At 45.6% G+C, this 21,169-nt stretch overlaps 1 protein-coding gene across 4 annotated transcripts in view; it reads left to right on the forward strand.

The window, feature by feature from the left end:
* FXR2 (FMR1 autosomal homolog 2) overlaps positions 1 to 21,169 on the forward strand; it is a 903,897-nt gene that overhangs the window by 362,700 nt on the left and 520,028 nt on the right. For all 4 annotated transcript variants that reach the window (XM_069644549.1, XM_069644565.1, XM_069644574.1 and 1 more), the window contains exons 4-5: positions 4,508 to 4,579; positions 4,779 to 4,927. In XM_069644549.1, the coding sequence (XP_069500650.1) occupies positions 4,508 to 4,579; positions 4,779 to 4,927 (221 nt within the window). The remainder of the gene's footprint in view (positions 1 to 4,507; positions 4,580 to 4,778; positions 4,928 to 21,169) is intronic.

Genomic DNA, 21,169 nt, shown 5'->3' on the forward strand with positions numbered 1-21,169 from the left:
GAGTTATCGTAAACTCCATAATCAAAGAACACAAGAGTAAAACGCACATCAAAATACATGAGTGGGGAAAAAAGGCTTGCACTCTTTCCAGGTAAAAAAATCAAGTCCTCAAAATCCAGCAAAGTTGCTGGGAGTCGCTAAGGTGAAGGGTATTGGCACATATTTGAGAATTCTCCCTAACAACCTGTCATTGCTGCCTTTCCAGCACATCTCCCATGAAATTTCCAGAGGTGGGCTGCTATTCCCTAGAAGGTGTTATCTATAGGCAGGAGGATCAGAGAGGCAGCTTTCTATCCATAGTCCCACATGGCAGTTGCAAAGAAATCTGTTCAAACAGATGGTACCCATTGCACTCATAGCCATGGCCGCACTCACAAATTTGGCACTTGTATGATATCAAATTGCTGTAGCAGTAAAATGTTATGTCCCTGGCCATGCATGGCTTATATACAAAGATTAATGTGCCACCTAGATGCACACAAACATGTTTTGAATCAGAAGTGCTGAAGATTGAAAAGCCACCCCTGCTTGCTATCACGAATGCACGTGTGACCTTTAACATATCCTGTGCAGCTATAGTGCTGGTGTTAAGCGTGTTAGGTGATCGCCGCAAAGGCCCTATGTGAACTTTAATTTTGGCATGGCACATTTATGAAAGTGAGTTCTGATAAGCAGACTTCCCTGCATCATTTTATTATAATCTAACGCAATCGGCCCCTCACCATATGACTATTCTGTCATACTTGACTTTTCACTATTAGTGCATTTGTTATGGCAGGGGTTCTTGTTTGTTTCCACTGGCTAACCTGGTGGTCATGTGACACTTTACTGGACTGCCCTGGATGCATCCACCTACTCTGCCATCACATCCTTTCTGGGATCACAGTATAGCACTCTTCTCTGGCGACAAGCTCAAGCCTATGACTTTGACAGATATTTGCATTGTGACCCATAAGACTGCCTTCCTGGTCGGAGTCGCTACTAGTTTGAGAATCAGAAAACTTTAGGCTCTACTCATCTGAGCCATACATCATTTTTTTATCGGACTGGGTGACTCCACTGAGTCATCTTTCTATCTTAAGGAGACAGTTTCAATGATTTCAAAATTGCTGATCTATACAGATGGTCTAATGTAAACAAACCCTACCTGTACTTCTAGTCTTGAACAAATAGACCAAGCATGTGATCTTGTCCACAGTATCAAAACATTGTTTTAATAAAGTTTTACACAAAGATAAAAAAACTCCTAAAAATGTTTTTTTATGAATATGACCCAACACGACAAAACATGGTAAATATAAAAACAGTACACATCACTAATTTCACATACATATAACCACATACAATGGTAAAACACAGTACAAAACACACAAATGGCTTTAACAACTCTACTCTTCCAAACTCTGAGTATTTTAACTCCGACCAACACAAATCCCGACATGTTTCAGTTCTTTATTGCACTGATTGCATGAACTTTCTTCAGGGGAAGAACGCCATTTTCTTAGTCTCCACCATGTAATCCAGGGCCACACATATAGGTTTCAATATTGTTCCTAAAGCCAGAATGTAAAGAAAGAGGGGGCTATTACTATATATCACCATCATCGATAGTAAACTAAAAACATAGCTCGACAACCCAGTAAACCATGCTAATTACTTGCAAAGTACTGGGTGAGGTGCATGGGTTGCTGTCAACCCTGCCTCACAAACTCTGAAAACTACTACATGCCTCTTTGTATAATATTCGTAGTGCTGGTGTCACAATACACCCTTGGGTAGCTGCAGACTTCAAATGTCAAGTCTATATAGCTTCCTTCATTGCTTCTAAATAGCCATAGGTCCTGACCAGTGCTGCAAAACAAAACAACAATCCATAGTTCGAGGGGATTGGGTCCTCTGACGTATTCCATATCTATGACATGTAATCACCACAGCTGTGCTGATTACATGTCATAGATATGGAATACGTCGTCGGACCATCCCATCGAAAGAACGTTACCAGGTAAGAAAGTAACTTGTTCTTGTATGTCAATCCGGGACCACATACAACTAATACCATCACCAAAATATCACTGTCAAAACAATTCATCTCACCATTATGTGCCCTCAAGTGCCAAGAGTGAGAACTGAATCAACCCCTACACCAAGAGTAACACCACCACGTGTACATAGGCGTGCTGTACGCTAACAACTGGGCTACAGTACTGATACCTCCATCACCACAAAACATCAGTCTCACAGCAGTACCTCCTAATCAGAAATTTGCTGCCCACGGGGCTAACCACCGCGACAATGGTTTTTTCATTCAGACCGCACCTCCCAAGTAAGGTACCTTTAAACATTAAGAGTAGACATCAGGCAACATGCTGTTTCCTAAAGTCACGTGAAACACGACTGCGGACACGCGAGTGTACCGCTCTCAAAAAGGGACAGACAATTTAAATGTCAGCGTACCTTGTTTCAATATAGTCGTCAATCACTACTATCTGCGCGAGCAGGAAAACTCGTACTGGTCGCGCTCCGCACGGGTAGGTGTATAACTATTCAATTAAGATGCCGCAATGAACAAAGGACTGCAAGATAGTCCTCCATGAATACAGAAAGAGGATTATGTACCTACGGCTCCACTCATGGGAGATCGCAATTATACAAATTATACACAAGACCCCATCATTCACTGACTAGTGGCTTGTATCTTTATGCTACAAGCTTAGCAAGACGTCTCCTCCTAAAGCTATACGTGTCCATGTGGTCTGTATTAAGGCGGCTTCAGTTGCCTTCTAGAGGTATGTTCCCCTAGAGGACATCTGCAAGGCAACTTCCTGGGCTATGCTGCATGCATATTGCAAGGATTAAGCTATGGATGTCAGCAGGGATAAAAGTTTCAAGTTGCAAGCTACTAGCCAGGCATAGTAAATTGCCACACAGCACACCATGTCTTAGTCGCCAAGAGTCAAATATCACTAGCCAGTGGCTTGTGCACGTTTTGAGGCCTAAAGATCTAATGGCGATATCTGGGATAAGCTGGATGCATTTTGCAAGCACTAAGCGATGGATGTCTATTAAAGATCTAATGCGTGATAGACCGACCGTCCTGCATAAGTGTTCCTGCCTCCTGTACAGTTGGGTGTTTTCCAAACTCCCTTGAGTATGGAGGAAAGGGGGATGGGACATGGGAGACAAACGTATTCACTGTTGTCACTAATGCAATTCTAGTCCATAAACCCTTCTTCATACAACCCTTCCAAATTCGACCGCTAAGAAGGTGTTGGTCTTCATTTGGCAACTTGCACTGTAGGGCAGGAAGCATCTGTATATGCGGCTCTTGTTGACTGACTTGTCTGCTATACGTGCTCTACAATTCTAATTGCTTCTGCACAACATAGTCCTGTCCTTGTTGAGGACCTCCCACAAGCATTGAGAAAAGGAATACAAATGCCGTTGTAGTAACCTGTATCGGTAGTCTAAAAGCATTGAGGATTGCCCAGAATGTGGTGTATTGTGGCCCTGATGAACTATAATTTAAGGCAGTTTCTCGACTATTTAAAACACCATCTCCACAAATGGGGTTTCAGATCTCCACGCATGTAGAGTCTCTGAACACTGGTCCTGAGACCTCACATGTGTAGAGATTGAATTCAGTGATGATACCTAGAATGAAGAACTTGATTTTTGTTAAAGTAAATGTTCCTTACCACTCAGACTTTTCTTCCTAAACCCTTGCCAGAGGATATTGGGGAAAATCTCCCCAACACTCTACCTCAATAGCTTACATTCTTGTTTGTTACTGAATATTTTTTTTTCTCCTTGCTTTTTCCCCCCCTCAGACACCTGCATTGCTATTCCTTGGTTGCTTTAAGCAGTTATAGCTAATTGAATATACAGTGTTGATGTCCAGGAAGTGAATTTACCTATGAAGTAGTTTAGTCCTACTTGCAGGCAGTCTTGCAATTCAGTTCCAGCTTGGTTTCTTGTGGCTGAACCATTTTGCCTGCAAGGTGAATCGGTCTCCTTTTTTCAGATTCCACCTGCCACAGAAACAGTGCTCAAAGCTGCCTTCTCTGTGCCTATTGGTCATCCACGCCTGTCCCTTGTCCTAGCCCTTGGTTAAAATGCAGTTCCTGAAATCTGACTTGAATTATTTGTATTCCCTTTTGCTGTTCGATTATAGCCCTTGCATGTCCTACTCCACGCTGTAGTTTTGCTGCAGACCTTTTGATTGTCTTTAGTACTGTTGTCTGTTTTTGTTTCATTATGCCTACTTGAGCAGGTAACGTGTTTCATAGGCATTTATCTTTTAACATCCCATTAAATAGAGGAACATGGTGCAGTATGAAAGTGATTCTGAACTAGGGGTTGAGCCCAGTCAGAGATGAGATGCAAGTATTTTGGCTATTTGAATTTGCGTTCCTTTCTGGCGATGAGTGCCAGAAAACTGGTGATTGCAAGATATTTTCTTCATCTTCATACACCTACTTCCTTCTTAGTGTTTCTCTGTTGTTTGCAGGTTTACTCCAGAGCCAACGAGCATGAACCATGCGGCTGGTGGCTGGCAAGGGTCCGGATGATGAAAGGAGATGTAAGTATTACTGAAGCTAATGTTTGGAGGATAATGCTGATGGGTGCCATAGAGCTTTCCAGTTCAAGGACCTTATGTCATGTAGGAAACCAAAATGGGCCAGCATGTTTGTCATCTATTCCTTGCTGTAAGCTTTGTGGTAGTGACTGGCTTGAATCCATGATATTTGGCTTGCTGTAATCAATTTTGTCTCCTACAGTTTTATGTCATAGAGTATGCAGCATGTGATGCCACCTACAATGAAATAGTCACGTTGGAACGGCTACGGCCTGTTAACCCTAACAAAGTGGCTACGAAGACCTCCTTCTATAAGCATACCATCCCTGTGCCGGAGGATCTCAAGGAAGCGTAAGTACTGTAGGGGCATGCCAGTGTTGGGACACTTTGCAACCAGTGTGTGTGTGTGTGTGTGTGTGTGTGTGTGTGTGTACGCACATTTGTATCGGTGGGCCAAATCATGTTTTCAGCAGCCCGTTTTCACACCAGTCGTATGGTAAGATTCTGTTGAATGCACAGGCTCACCCACTCTTTAGCTCAGCGGTAAGACAGCACCCCATTTGGACATCAGGGAGATGCACACAGGTTTTGGCTGAGGGATGTGTAAAACTAGGAAGCTGGCAGAAATTGTTTAGGGAATTGTTTAGGGAATCCACCAAGTGGGTACAGGTAATCATCAAAAAGCAAATTCTACTTTAACAATGAGATAGTCGCAAAAGAGAAACATTTTGGAACAGCCCCGAAGAACTCCCGCCCCCAGACTACAGACCCAGGGACATAATCCACCCGTTAGGTAATACTACTTTGACAGACCAATACCTATGCTCCATGGTGACACCAAAGTCTTGAATGGTTATGGAGCAATGTTCGATTCTCCCACTTGATGTTCATCATTCGTTTTAGGGACATGTGGTCAGTTTGTAATTTAAAGGTAGACCATACAAGTAGGGTCTAAATCTTCGACTGCTACACTATGGCACAACCTTTTCTTCATAGTGGCATACAACCGTTGCCTACATTTTAGCTGCCTGTTGATGAAACTTAAAGGGTGTTCTCTGCCTTAATGTAGTTGAGAAAAAAAGAAACAATGTCCGCTTCTGAAGAACATTGGTCTGAGTAGTGAAAGCTCTGTTTTATTATCTTGTGCCCTCAGAACAGTGACTTGACAAATTCCTTTCTTAAGTTCCTGAAATGACCCTTTAAATGCCTGTCCAGGACACTTTTTAGGGTGCTTGGGAGAAGTAGGGGTGTGCTGCAATGATCCCACCCATTATCCGCCTTTACATTTGTGTAATACCTATATGCCCAAGAAGTCTCTCGCCTGAGTTTGTGTAGGGGGGTGGTTCTCTCTCAGGTTTATGGATCCTCTACTTACTGGAAATAGGTTTAATCTTAGCCCCTTTTACCTTATCCCCAAGGTAAACCACTGAGCCTTAACCAAACTAACACATGGATGCCGTGATGCTCAAGTGTGCTTGTTCAAACATATCAGTGCTTTGTTTGTGTGGGAATCTTGTTCATCCCATATAGAGTTAAAGGCAGCAATATGAGCCGTATAGAAGTAATCTAGCCCATTCAAAGCCTTACTTGCCATCCTTTGAAAACTACAGGGGCATTTTTGAATTGATATGGTATGACTCTGAACTGGTAGATGCCTTCTGAAGTTCAAAATGCTGTTCTTGCCTTGGCATGGCCCGATAATGTAATTGCTAAAAACCTAAAGTGAGATCAAAAGTGCTGGGGTAATTGAATTACTTAACTTGTGCATTAACTCAGTTTGATGTAGAGGGTGATGAGTGGTCTTGATGACAGCATTCAGAGCCCTATAGTCAACACACAAGCTTAAGTCTTTAGATCCTAATTTTGGTACTTGGAACAAGGAGTTCACCAGGGACCACAGCTAGGATCAATCACCCCGAGATCCAATATCTTTTTGTCTTTTGATTTGATGTGTTCCCCTATTTTATCTGACATGCTATAGTCCCTGCTTTCAACAGGAAAAGTATTCATGTAGACTGTAGGGTGTCATTCCTGGGAAGAATGAAAACGAGGAGGCAGATTGCCTGAGAACACTTTAGCACTCCTGCTGGTGCTGTATTGTCTGTTGTGGAGCACAAAAGCACTTTTACTGAACCTTCTCAAGCTCTTATGTGTTCACTTTCCCCCTCATCTTCTTTGAAACCAAGGCTATATCTCCCATTCGATCCTAGGAATTAAAAGCCTTCTGTTTGTGGAAAGACTATTGTAACCTTTTGGAAATGTTTTTTTTCTTTTCATCATTACCTCCATAGAGTTCTATGGGAGACCCTTTCTTTATGCTTGCTTTGAACCCCATATGTTTTGTAAGTAAATCAAGCCTCCTGCTTTACTTGCTTTGCTTTTTTTGCTCATTATGATTAAACTGAATAGTCACTAAGACTGTCGGCACTGAGGGACTGTGGGCCTAATTCACAGAAGCTTTTTATAAATCGCAACCCCCATTGGAAAACTATCTGTGAATAAGGCTCTGTGTCTTTATGAATTATTTTATTATAATTTCACACATTCACTCACATTGAAGCACAGTTAGTATACATTGTATCTTTATAGCTTAGTATATAATTACTTTTTAGTTACTTTTACAATATGCCTTAGTCGAGCTGGTACCAGCTGTCATTTTATTTATTATTCAGTTTTTATTTTTTAATCTTGCACTTTCGCATTTACTCCGAATGGCTACTGAATGTGGCTAGCACCCTAAGATGGTCATGGCATAAGGATTTTCGTTTGTTCTTTGGCCATATTTTTCGTTGTACTTTCTGTAAGGGGCTTAGTGTTTGTGTGTTTTTGCTCCAGAGTAGAGATCTGGTACCAGAAAGTCTGTTGCTGGGCAGATGTGTGATGACCAGAGCCTGTCCATGATTGGATAGCCACTGGCTGTTTGAATGGTGTAGATCCTTATCATTGGCTGGCTTAGGCTTGCTCCCAGGCTGAATCTTTGCTAAAAGGACTCCTGTGACTGTTCAGCAGATCATCGTTCGAACCAAGACAAAGGGGAGCAGCCCACTGATGACTCAGAGACGACTTCTGCAGCTGACTAGCAACAACTTCAGTAGTGTCCCGGTGAATCCCTGCTCCTCTGTCATCTCAAGAAGGCCTTTATTGGTACTTAGACCCCTGGACCAGTGGGAACAGCTATTCTCTCATTGGCTATATTGCTGCAGCTTTTGCTGTGGCGAGCAGAGCCTTGGAAGATGATTTCCAGCTCATGCCCCAAGTCGTCTCCTGCATTTTCAGCCGTCTCGCTGCAAAGGAAGCTTTGATGGGGCGAGCTCCCTTATTCGCTGACGGAAGAACACATGCCGCTACCAACTGTGGTGACTCCCGTTGCAACACTTTTATTCCCATGAGGTGATACCGAGGCGATCTGCCCATCGGAAGTCTTAATCTTTACTTGTTTGGGTCTTCTACTGGAAGCTGCATGGAGCAGATTCATGTGCACCATGACTGACCAAAACTAAATACTGATGCTGAAAGTGACCTCTGCACCGGTGATCCCTGGGCCTTCATTGACTGAATCCACCGCAGAATGATTCCAGAACACCTGCAGTGGTCTATGGAAGAATCTGTGTCGGGTGGGCGTTTGTGTCCTCCTCCACCCCCTGTCCTCCATAGGGTTTCATTGGCAGAATGTCCTGGCCCTATCGTTCGCCAACCTGACCTTTTGGTGGTGGAACCTGGGTTGAGAATCCTTCCCTGGGACTATGCAAGTGTGCTGATTGAGTCCTTACCTGAACTTTACTTGATCTTCTATCTAACTTTGGAACACTTATATTAATAATAATCTGACACTGCAAATCTCTGTATAATTCTGCCTGAAGAGGTATATGCTTTGTTGGACCTTGTGACGTTTGGGGTTTCACATTATAAGGAGCAAAGCTGTTTAGTCTTGTTTTTAAGAGTTATCTCTTTATACATCTGACCTATGTACCTGTGTTGCACTGGTCACTGTGTCAAGTGCTAATGTAACTCTCCTAAGGGTGAATGTATATCTGTTTTATAAGGGCTTTGTGTGGTAGTGCTTTTATCTGCTTAGTGTGTAAACTAAGGTCCCAATAAATACTGGCATTTTTATATTCTTGCCTGTCTAAATGCCCATATCCACGAAATAGTGCACCTTATCAAGTTTTGAGAACATTTTATGGGTCACTTTAGTTCACAGCTTTATAGACTCAATGACTAATGACTGTACCCAGAAGTAAGATCTAAGAGACCTTCTGTTGATGCTGTTGCTTAACTTCCTTCAGATTGCCATTTGCATCAAACATCACGAGCAACATCCTTTTTCTGTGGCTTGGTACATAATCACCTGTGTTTAAGTTTTCAGGATTTACAACCGGTCTTCACCAGAGCTATAGGTCATCCGACTAGATAGCCCACAAAAGCTTAAAGGGGCTGAAACCAACACCCTTTTGAGACACTTTCATTAGGCAAATAAGACCTTGCAGGAAGAGATCCAACTTGCTTCTCACGTGTTCTTCCAAAGCACCCATCATGCAATCAAGGGCTCTGTTTAATCTTTCAAGGGCTCTGTTTAATCTTTCAACTAAACCATTGGCTTGTGGGTAACGAGCGGTTGAAAATGTTACACCACATTTCTCCCACTTGGTAGCCATATAGGTGGACATCACATTGTTCTCCCAATTGGTTACAACTTATTTTGCAAAGTCAATTCTTTTTCATTGCCACTGTATACATTGGGCCATGCCATAAACCTCAGTAGGCGTTGCAAAGTCATTCATTTTTTGCTTTGCCAGGTCCCCTAAACATTTGACTGGCTTTCATTTGCTGTTAGATGGACTTCAACTGAAGGTCCCCTTTCTGCTGAAACTTTGGTCTGCTACTCTTGTTGGCACATATGGCTAGTAGAGCTGGGGTGCTCTTTGGGTACCCCATTTTCTCTATGGGTTCGAAAGTATGTTTGGTGTCGGGTGGGGGAACACTACTGACAGAAGAGTAATATTAAAGGGTTTTATTATGCAACAGTAAAATCCCAAGACTGTTTGGACATTGGTGCAGAATGGCTGTAATATAATGGTAGTTGGAAAACCTGTTAATTGCATTCTGGATGATGTACCAGGGACAAAGCAGCATACAGAAAGTTACTGACCGGAATGTCTCCTGCTTGGTTCATTCTACCGCTCTTTCTCCTTTCTTCTAGGGACCACAAGACCGCTCTGCCCATCTTGTGATATTTTGGTGCTTCCTCCCCTTGGCATATGTCCCAAAGGTTCTCCCCTTCACCTGGGCTCTCCTTATCTCTGGAAGATAGCTTGTGGGCAACTTGAAGCAAGACATGGAGCGCCACAGGTTCGATCCCCGGGCCCACGCTTAGAAACCTCTGGGTATTAATTGTGTTGTAAATAACCAATCATATCGTACTAGATCTGATATTTACTTCCCTATACCACGAGCAATTGCCGCGCCAGCCTTTGTTGCACATCCCCTTTTCATGGGTTCAAAGGGGTTGAACTGATTGGTTACATATCCCTTTTCCAGAATAAAAAACCCTTTTTCTACTTTTAACCCCACTCCCTTCTTAGTTGAAGGTCATTTTTTCTGGTCTCAAGGGGCTCAGTTTCTGTAGAGCACACACACTTCTAGGCATAAAGGGGCACTCCTCTTCCCCACTGGAGCGTACTCCTCTTGGGCTGAAGGGGGTTCATCTTTCCTCACTGGAGCCCCTCCCCTTCACTGGAGCACAACATTCTTCTGTGGTTTTCTGGGGTTCCAGGCGTTAAATTGTTACTCACTGGAGTCCTCCTGTCTAGTGGGCTCAAAGGGTTCTTTCTTCTTGTGCACTCCAGCTCCAACAAACTCCTCTTCTCAGTGCTCAGCTGTTAAGATGGATTTCTAGAATCTGGCTTAGTGGACAGATTTTAGGAGACCACCCTAGTTAAAGCTAACCGAGTTACTTGGCTGTTTTTCAAAACCCAATCAAAGTAGCAGAGGAGAGCAGTATAGGATATTCACAGGAGAGTGAGTGGGGTCTGGCGTGCATAATGAGCCAACACACCAAAGTACATCATTCAATTTAGACAGGTAAATACAAAAATACTGTGTTCTAGGCTCAAAACACATTAGGAAATTAAACAAGCAGGTGCTATTAGTACACAACACTCAATTTATAAACAGTCACCATATGTTAAGAATGCATTAATAACTTAATCGACTAAAGGTTAAGTGAATGCAGTAGGATGGAACCACTTGACAAGAAATCTGCCCTGACTTCAGAAGTCCAATCCTTATGACGAGTGGAGCCTTGTGCTCAAAAGCCACAAAGCTTCCCCCCAGAAAGCGGTTCATGTGTTGGAGAGTGTTCCAGAGATGTGCAACAAGGTTACTGGTAGGTAAAATATTTCTTTCTGGTGTACATCTGCTTTCAGATGCGCCGATAAAACCGTGACGGAATGGAATAACCAAAGTTTATTCTGGGGGAAATTAATGCTGAGTTTCCTTAGCCCCCTGATTCTGAGTTTTCCAGATGACTAGGGCAGTCGCTGGAGGTAGATTTTCCTGCCTTTGGTTCCATTGAGATGTACCCAGAAACTGCGGATGGAAGGATTCTTATGACATGCAGAAGGCACTGATGTAGACTTCTTCAGGACACTGCACCAGGCCTGACGCAGGAAAGGATGCAGGGTCTCTCTGTAGTCATCAAAGGATTTTCAGTTGGCCGCTTGCTACACATTGTACTTGGCTTCAGTGCTGATCTGAAGAAATGGCTGCAGGAGTCCTCTTATATAGAATTCTGCCTGAAATTCCAAGCCCACCAAGGGTAAGGATCTGCACCATTCAAACAGCCAGCAGTGGTCCAATCGCAGATCACTCTGGGTTTCACTCACACCTAAACTTTTAGGCATCAATAGCACACAAGCAGCTGCTTTCCCAGGCAAGTGCATGATCTTATATGGGATTTCCTGACCTGGGAAGACAGGAAGAAGGCTCAAGAACAAGAAAAGATCTCATGGCGTGGCCATTTTAGGACAGTAGCCACGTTTAGTAGCCATATGCGCTAAACGCGAATGCGCACACTAGAAATAATGCAAAAAATGGTAAAAACATTTGCTGCCACCAGCTTGTCTTTAGCGCATACACAGGTTACCAAAACTCCCTACTGTGAGACTAGGGTGATACAAAAGTATCCCCACATCACGGCATTGTAAGATGCTGTGTGCAATGTAAAGTTTACCAAAAAAGTAAGTAAAAGGGAAGCTGTTACCCAGTACTGATAGGCTGAAAGACTGAGCCGTTTCCCCATAACAAAATGAGCAATAGCCGAGGGGAGTGAAGCTGAAGGATTCACTTCCTTTACAAAGTCGGCACAGGTTCTAAAAACAAATGTGTGTGGGTCTATAGAACTATGGAGGGAAAGTTGCCAAAAGAGATCTTTCCGAACGTCAGCCTGAAGTTACTGTATGTGAATCTTGTCCTCCATGATGAAGCCCACACCATCCTCCCATTTGGTGTGGCATACTTTCAAATTAATTGGATTCCTAGTACAAGCCAGGTGAAGGGGAAGTCTCTAAAAGGCTTGCTGCTATTTTCGATTTTTTCTTTCACTGTCTTTAGTGCAGGATTTGCTCCTCCCTCGGCTCCTGGCTATTCTCCTTTTAAGAAAATAGTTTCTGGTATTTAAAAGGCTGTTACAAGAGACAGGAAAGTCTCTAGTCAGTTCACATCTCTGCAAAAAAAAAAACGGTTTTGCCTTTCATTTGATGGGATCAGAGGATCTCTTTTTAAATGCTGCAGCTAAAGGGGAGAGAGGAAGGTGTTCTCCTTTACACTGTCTGGAGGGAGAAGAAGTTGGGCAGTTGGAATTAAGTTTTTCCCTTAAATGATCTGCACCTTTTGTCTAAGGGACTGTCTTTCTGTTGTGCTAGCCGCTTAAAGCTGAGTGCTTCTGACGAGTGCTGTACCGCTGTGATCCTCTGCATTGTCAGCCTCTTTGTATATCTATCTTGGAGAAAATACAGCCTGCTGCATAACTTGGTACGTGTTTTTAAACCGTTTTGAACATGCTGAAATTCAATATCCAAGAACTGCTACACAGAATTGCTTGAATAGATTAAAACTCTGTTTTCTTTATCTACAGCATGAGGCTATGCCTTTGTTATCCAACCTCCTCCAAAAAACACATGCGTGCTTCTATCTGAGTGCATCTGACAAGTGCTGGTCCACTGCAGGACTCGCCAGATGTATTACTTTGTTGATTGGTATGCGCGTGGTAATTGACACGCGCGAGTCACGAAAAAGGCAGCATACACGTTAAAAACAGACATGCCCATTAATGTTCCTGAACATGAGAACTCCAACCACATAGTGTATGTGTACGCTTCACCGTTACCTGTTCATGCAAAGAACTGTGTAAAGAAAACTAAAAGAGCGCATTCGAAATCACTAGCATCAGACGTCCATCAGTGGTGGTTCCTGATGACTCAGACTAATCGCATTAAGGAAATGGCTCCGCAAAATAAGTAATTGCTGTTTAACTCACAAACACAAGAAACAGACTATGAGAAGGAGGGATCTATACCAGCTACAGACAAAGAATTGCAAATATTGCGTGCTGACATGTTCGCATGTCAATCGCAAATAATCCCTGCACCGTCCTCCCTGAGGAAAAATTACTGCTTGCAATTGGAAATAAAAGCTTTTATCAATGAAGAAAGAGAAACTATAAAAGATTCAAGTGATAACATGGAAACAATGGACAATAATGAAATGATGGACGATACGACCAAACCAATTTCTGAGCTATTTTCCTGCCAAAAAGGCAAAAAATAAAAACAAAAGCATGAAAGTGCAAAATAGGCTTAAAAAAATCAAAAGAAATGTGACCTCCAAGAACAAAAAGATTTGTGAATAACCGAATGGCCCCTACAATCTGAGGATGCAACGCAAACCAATACTTAGCCACAGAAGAGCAAGGTTGACTCGAACATACACAATGACAATTCACCTCGGAAACGAGATGCCAACCTTGACATAACGAACACGGAAGAAATGATGCTAAATATATCCACCAACTCGATTACATCAACATATGAAAATGGGATTATAATCAAACTGAGGAAATCAATGAAATGCACAAACTGACAGAGGAGAAAAGAGAAAGAGCGAGATGCTGAATTAAATAAAGCAAAAAGAAATCCAAAAGGGGCATCATCCTCTAAATCCCTGCGGTGAGAGCTGTGCTGGGCATCCCCAGACGGCAGTCCATTACTGAAGCCAGAAAGAACTTGCACTGACTTCTGATCAAGCACTGTCTCTTTCAAGATCTTGACACTTATCTTTAAGTGCTTGACCTCTGCACCTCTTCATCTCCCAGCTATGTCTGAGCGCATCCAGTATGTCCCTGCACATGCTCTCAGGTCTCTTGACCAGGTTAAACTTAGCCAACGTAGATTTCGCCTTGCCAAATTTGGGAAGACAACTTTTGATGTGCTTGCTCAAGCCACCTAGAATGCCATTCCCATGAATCATCTTCAGGACCCCCTAGATCCACTACCTGATTCTGCATCATTGTTTGTTCTCTGTTTGTTGATGTATCCTTTATGTGCGCCTTGAGGCCTGCGGGCGATCTGGCGCGTTAATAGTAGTTATACAACTACTAAAAGGCTAACAGTGAACAAGCCTGATACACCAATAGAGGATGATGAAAGAAAAGTACGATCACCCGATGTAAAAAAGCACGACAAACTGAGCTGTTCTGACCCATTGATTGTAACCATGCTAAATAGAGCAAGGAATGATCCTTTTCCAAATAGGACTACTATATTAATGTATTTTTGGGCTACTGCCGAGCTGCCACAAATTGAATCCCGAGATATCGAAGCTTTCTACATCAAGAACTCAAGACACTGCAACACTAAACATCCCCTCGCAAATCGTAAAAGATCGCATATGGATCCATACTGCATGGGCGTCCCTTCCCAGGGGCGGGAGACAGAACCTTTTTCACCAGAAAAATCCTTCCCCTTTAAATTTTGAGGCGTGCGGGGCTGCAGCCCTGGGAGCATGTGTTGTCCTGATTCCACCTTCTGGCGCCACACCGCAGTCCCCTTGACCACATCAACGAGAACGGGCCGATTTCACCTGCGCTCCTTGGTTTGGCTTCGGCCATGTAATACCACGCGATCTTCCCTGGATACTTTCTTCTTTCTTGTTGTCTTCTTTTATCAGTCAGGTACTTGGTCCTCTGGCGCCATGCTCCTCCCCAGTGCATGTCGACTTCAGCGGCTTTCAGCAGGTGTCCAGCCTGCAAGGGGCTCTTCCCTACATCAGATCTTCACGGCTTTGCCTCTGCTGCCTTGGCCCCGACCACGGATGGGAAGGTTGTACCGCAGACTCCTCGCGTGCCCTGAAGAATAGACTTCGAGAGGTTGTGAAGCATCGATGAAGATAGGGCCTCTTTTCCAGCGCACCCCGCAAGGGAGACTCTTTTACAAGGAAGCGCCCAAGCAGGAGTAACCTCTAAGGTTCTCATACCAGCATGAATACTCTGGCAAATTCGGCTGCCAGGCTGAGGGGTCCGTAGACTCTCCCGAAGAGTAGTGCTGAGGGACCGGAAGGTCCTTTTACTAGCAGTATGGCTGAGGGGGCGCTTACACACAGCACTACCGGTGACTTCGCAGAGGGTGACGTGCCTACCAGGTCTCGGCCTGAGGTGCAGGGCAGGCCTCATGCTCCGCCGTCAAGATCCTGGAGGAGACTGGGCCCAGAGAGCCAAGCACCACGACTTCGGCACATGGCATGCAGCTCGACAAGATGGCCGCTCTTCTGAGGAATGGCGTAGGTGGGTGAACATGTTACAAGGTGTGACTGGGGTCAACCGGATACCTGGCCTACATTTTAACCCTCGGCAGTGCAATGCAGGATAGGCTCCCTCTGCAACCTAGACAGTATACGCACTGGCTCGCGATTCCCGTCAATATCATCTGCCACCCCACCGGCCTATGAGGACAGGTTCTTTGAAAAGCTACTCACCCTCATGAAATCTCCTCAGAATGGGGCCATCCTCAGGCATGCTATCAAAGACATGCTTTCTCTGGCCCTGCCGTCTGCGCCCATAGTCATTCCTCCTATGACTCCAGCTCCACAGGCCCCCTGAGCAGCTACCGCTGCCCATGCCTTCTCCTTCGATTCTGCCTGCCCTGGTTCAGGTGGTTCTGTACCAGCCTCTGCTGCAGCCTCCGTCTCCGGTCTCCACACCCTAGCCCTCAGCTCCAAGCACTCCTCCTCTTGCGCCGGACGCTCATGGGGACACGAACAGGAAGAAGACCCTGACGCACCATCGTAATGAACAACGTGCAGGTCTGGCTGAGTACCTGGGCCTTCCCCAGCCTGAGGTCAAGCAACCAGAGGCAGGGGTGCTTGCTGCAGTCCTCACTCTGCACCCCTCTGCTAGGACGGGGATCCCGACGCAAAAGGACATTGTCGCCTTGGCTAAGAAGGGGTGGCTGTACCCTCCAACTCGGTCAATCGATGCCTGGCCGCCGAGTACAGGCAAATGGAGGGGGATACACTTGTGCTGTCGACCCACCTTCAACCACACTCTTCAGTGATTGCTGCGGTGTCACTCTACTCAAAGCCTCAGTCCTCGACCACCTTGGTGCTGCTAGGCAAGGAGGGGAAGATCTGGGAGGCGTACGAGAAGAAGCTTTATTCCAATGTTTCGCTGCATCTTGGGCAAGCCAACGAAGATGCAGTGCTGGCAGCTGTTAACCAGAGTCTTTGACGGGAAATAGCTGACTTCTTTCCAGAACGCTTCAAGGCGGGACTGGCAGAGGCTAAAATGGTGACGCAAGACATCATAGAGTCCACCCTGGCCCACATCGACACCTCTGGCCAGGCCATATGCATCGCCACAGACATAAGGTTGGCCTGGCTCCGAGCTACTAATTTCAATCCGGACGTCCAGGAACGCATACTAGACTTTCCGTTCGAGGGTGGCAACCTCTTTCACTCTACCACCGACGAGGAGCTAGATAAAATGAAAAACAGTTTGCAAACTTCAAAGTCTTTATCCTTACGAAGGCCACGCCCAAGGCGTACACCCATTTACATCAACACTCTGACAAGGGGCGGGCATTTGTAGGGTTCCGTGGCTTATAAGAACGGAAGTCCAGGTAGCCTGACTTTTCGTCAACATTAGTGCAAACAACAAAAGGGGCAGGGGTAAGGGCTTTTTCCAGTCCCCCTCCTCAGCAACAGCCTCTGAGGGAAAGAAGGCATGAACCAGATGGGTCTGGTCCACGTGTCTCTGGTGGGGGACGGGGGGGAAGACTTCATGCACAGTTGTGGCGTCAGTATTTTGCGGACCCCTGGATCCTCTATAGTATCTATGGGTACCGCCTACCGATCCCTCCCTCCTGCTGCCCTACACTCCCACAGATTGGGACAGCAACTCTGTTGGCGGAGAGTCGGTCGCTCGTTGAGAGCCTGTGTTAGGCAAGTTTTGGAGCAGTACCCTTTGGGTGCACTTCAACAACCTTGACCTCCTGGCAATTGTCATGACTCCTACCCCTGACCCCCACTGGCAAGTCAGCCTGCCAGGTGGGCCAGGTTTCAGGGTTCCATTATGACCTTAAAGGCTTTAAAACATCACCCAAAACTCTTGGAGTCGGTCCTGGCGCCTTTGGCACCAAGCTCATAATCACTATGGAGAACACCTTTAAGTTGGGACTATTTTACTTGGAACTACTTTCTTGGGGGTTGCAGTCAGCATGGAGGCACTCGCATAGCTCAGTTACCAAGAACTGAGCTATGCAGTATAGTGTTTAGGGTGTGGCTGGCCTGGGACTACTTTACTTGGACTACTTTACTTGGACTACTTTACTTGTAGACTATTTAAACCACACCCAAACAGCAGAACACGCTTTGCGTTCTTCTTATGTTTGCAGCGTAATGCTCACCGCGTCCAGTCGGGTCTCCAGTGTTCTTTCATGCCAGCTATTCTTGGAACCGTGTGCCTGCAGAGAGAAAAAACAGTTATTGGCATCTTACCTGTGAGTAGCATCCTGTCTTCAGCCCATCGTCGGCGCCTGATTCTGCTTACCTGGGAACAGTCTATCCAGCGAACCACATCATCTGGACACCGCATGCTTCCCGGAACGCAGCAACCTGAAAAGGAGAGAGGGAGAAGAACAGCATTAATGAGCGCATACTCACGGTTCTACACGAAAAACGAAAATCACAAGATTCTTACCTGGGTAGTCACCTCTTGGTCAGCTTCGTTCCGGAACATCACTCCAACTGGCGAAGAGCACTGCAGCCTACGAAAGAAGGGGAAAGGCACAGGTTAGCATATACAAGGCAAAACAGCGGCGTGCATCGCGCATTACTTACCGGACAGCATTGCGCACACCGCGCCTCCATTTACCGGCTCGTGCTGGGCTCCAGCCCGCACGAAAACGCCAAAATCTCTTTGCACAACTAAAGAGAAGACATTAATAAAAATATGAGGAAGGAAGGAAAGAACGGAATAGAGTATAAAGATTGTAAAGCAGCAAGACCTACCAGTCAAGTAACTTGGTCGCTCACGCCCATACGAGACTAGGCACCGCTGCCATGAAGAGCAGGACGAAGAGCACGCTTTCTAAAAAATTAAGCTGAGGAGAGGGCAAAGGGAAGGTTTTGAATCCAAGGGAGGTGGGAAGAGACCCTACCAGAGACGGCTAAGTTCTAAATCCAGTCCTCCTGTATTTCAGCCTCAACCTCCATTGGAGGCACTACCCAAGGATCGGTGAGTGGTTTTGAGGCGCATATCATCCAACCAGGGCTGAGTGGCGTCCCCGTGGACACCAGGTGAGCGTAACAGCAATAGGAACCCAACCTTTGGTGTCAGTCTGTACTACACAGGTTGGTAGTGTGGCTGAGCAGCCAGGCTTATCTCAAGAGGGTTTAATGTGAGCAGTAGAATGGTAAGAGATTCAGTGACAGGTATCTAAATAAACACTTTTTAATTTATTTAAGGGACAATTTGAATAAGCCTTCAGAAGGGGCAATCTAATAGTAACACAAATACATTCCAAAATACACTCTGTTTCTCTAACTCAGCAATTACCCTCACACACACTTCCTACACCCTTAGGTGACTTAATGACTAGGACCCTGTGGATATTAATATATCACTGGTACATTAAGAGCAATACTGAGATGAGTGTTACAGTAAAGAGCTTACAGAATAAGACAAGAGATCACACAAATATTCGGAAGCAGGTAAGTACTTTTGAACCCCCAAAGCAAAGTAAATTAACCCCTTCCTGGAGGGAAGGTAAAACCACGAGCAGAGGAGCGAAGAGTCCTTCAGGGAGCAAGGCCAGCCAATGTCAATTGGGCAAAAAGTGTAAGGTAGCTGATGCACTTCTTGCAGGTATGTACAATGCTTGCACAATGTTTTACAAGTCTTTGTGGAAAAAGTAGAATCAATGTAGGGTCACAAGCTGGGAGGCTTGTGAGAGGTAGAAGATGCAAGCAACTCTACAGAAGTAACCATGACGAGTCTCAACTGAGATCAAGTAAGGCTACCACAACAAGAGGTAAGTCCCCTCAAACTTTACAGTACCTTTTGGCTAGAAGAAATTGTTCCAGCTGGCTTCTGTTCCAGTGCAGCTCTACAGATCCTGTTGTTCCTGTACCTCGGTCGTACGGACAAGAGGGAGGACGTCTGGTGACTCCTGCAATGGGATGGTCAGTGGCAGAAAAGGACAAACTTCTATTCAGCAGCACTTCGCGGTTTCAGCTCCTTGCGTCTAAGCAAATAGCAGGGACACTAAGTAACCCCTCCAGCACCCTATTGTAAGATAGTGTGTGCTGGGTCTAGAAAGTTATACAATGTAATTAAAGTCAATTTCACTTTACTGCTTTTGGAAACAGTCGTTTCACCAAGAGAAGGTATTTAAACCTTTGGGAAATCTAAGACTTCCCTGTGCCACTGCACTGAAGGTGCCGTGTGTCACAATGCAAAGATGATGCCTTCTAAGACTCCAAAACCAAAAAGAAAGTGTTCACATCACAGAAAAATACATGAGTGGGAAAAAGGTCTCACTATATCCAGGTTAAAAATTAAAAAGTCCTAGTCCAGCAAAAGTGCTGGGTGTTTCTAAGGTAGAGAGGAATTGTCACATTTCTGAGAATTCTCCCTAAGACCCAGGCAGTCTAAGAAGTCCCAGCCTCCCAGCGAGGATTGGGATTCTGTTCTAGGATTTTTGTCATAAGAACCAGGCAGGCCTCAGAGTTGTGTTGGACCATTCCACCCACAACAGCTCCCTCCCCCTTCAAAATTTGTATTCCAGATGGTTATGCCTGCACTCATAGCGGAGACATTGTGCAGGGAAGATTGGATGTGCTTCCTGGATCTGAAGGACTCTTATCTACACGTCCCGATTTGGCAGCCGCATCATTCCTTCCTACGTTTCAGGATCATGGGCTGCCATTTGCAATACAAGGTACTACCCTTCGGCACCAACTCTGCTCCCAGGGTGTTTACCAGACTAATGAATGCAGTGGCGGCCCTCCTCAAGGCCCAGAGCCACCACATCTACCCCTACCTCGACGACTGGCTCGTCAGGGCTACATCACTGAGGCAGTGCACCACACTTCCTCCACACTTATGAGCACACTCCACAACCTGGGATTTTCGCTCAAGCTCAGGAAGTCTCCGCTGCAACCCACGCAGAGACTGACCTTCTTGGGCCTCCTCTGGGACACGTGCTCCGAGAGTTTTCCCCTCGGAGGACAAGATCACGGCCATCAAGAGGACCACGGCTCACTTCCTCATCCGAGAAGTGACATTCGCCTGCTGGTACCAGGGCCTCATGGCGGTGGTCCTGCTGGCCGTCCCCCACACGAGACTCTGGATGAGGAGACTACATCTCCACTTTACAGCCTCATGGAATCAGGAGCGGGGCTCCCAAGCGGAGCTGGTCCGCATTCGTCATGCTCTCCACTTGGACCTCACATGTTGGTCCAGGGACTGCAACCTGCGTACGAGCAATTGCCATCACTACGGACTCTTTTCCCGCGGGCTGGGGGGCCACTCTGGATGGCCACAGCGTCTATGGAGTCTGGACCCGGCGGGAACAGGAGTCTCATATCAACTGGCTTGAAATGAAGGCCATCTGGCTAGCACTCAGAGCTTTCCTGCCTGTTATTGGGGGCAAGGTTGTCCTCATCCAGACAGACCACTCCACAAACATATACTATGTCAACAAGCAGGGGGGTACCAGATCCCCTCCAATGTGCAGACTAGCCGTCAGCATGTAGGAATGGGCCCTAGAGAACAAAATCTACCTCATGGCCGTCCACCTTCCGGGGTAGTCCATCTTGGAGGCGGACAGGCTTAGCAGGCTGGGAGCAGACAATTACTAATGGCAATTGAATGTCTAGGTGCAGCAGGAGATCTTCAGCAGATGGGGGCATCTACAGGTGGATCTTTTTGCCTCATGGGACAGCAAGAAGTGGCTCCCTAGTATACGCCTTCCCGCCCACACCACTAGTCCCCAGGCTGATCTGCAAAATAAAAGAATCTCGTCACCTCAGCATCATTCT

This window comes from Ambystoma mexicanum, chromosome 1p, assembly GCF_040938575.1.
Source record: "Ambystoma mexicanum isolate Mex_15411 chromosome 1p, UKY_AmexF1_1, whole genome shotgun sequence".
NCBI lineage: Eukaryota > Metazoa > Chordata > Amphibia > Caudata > Ambystomatidae > Ambystoma > Ambystoma mexicanum.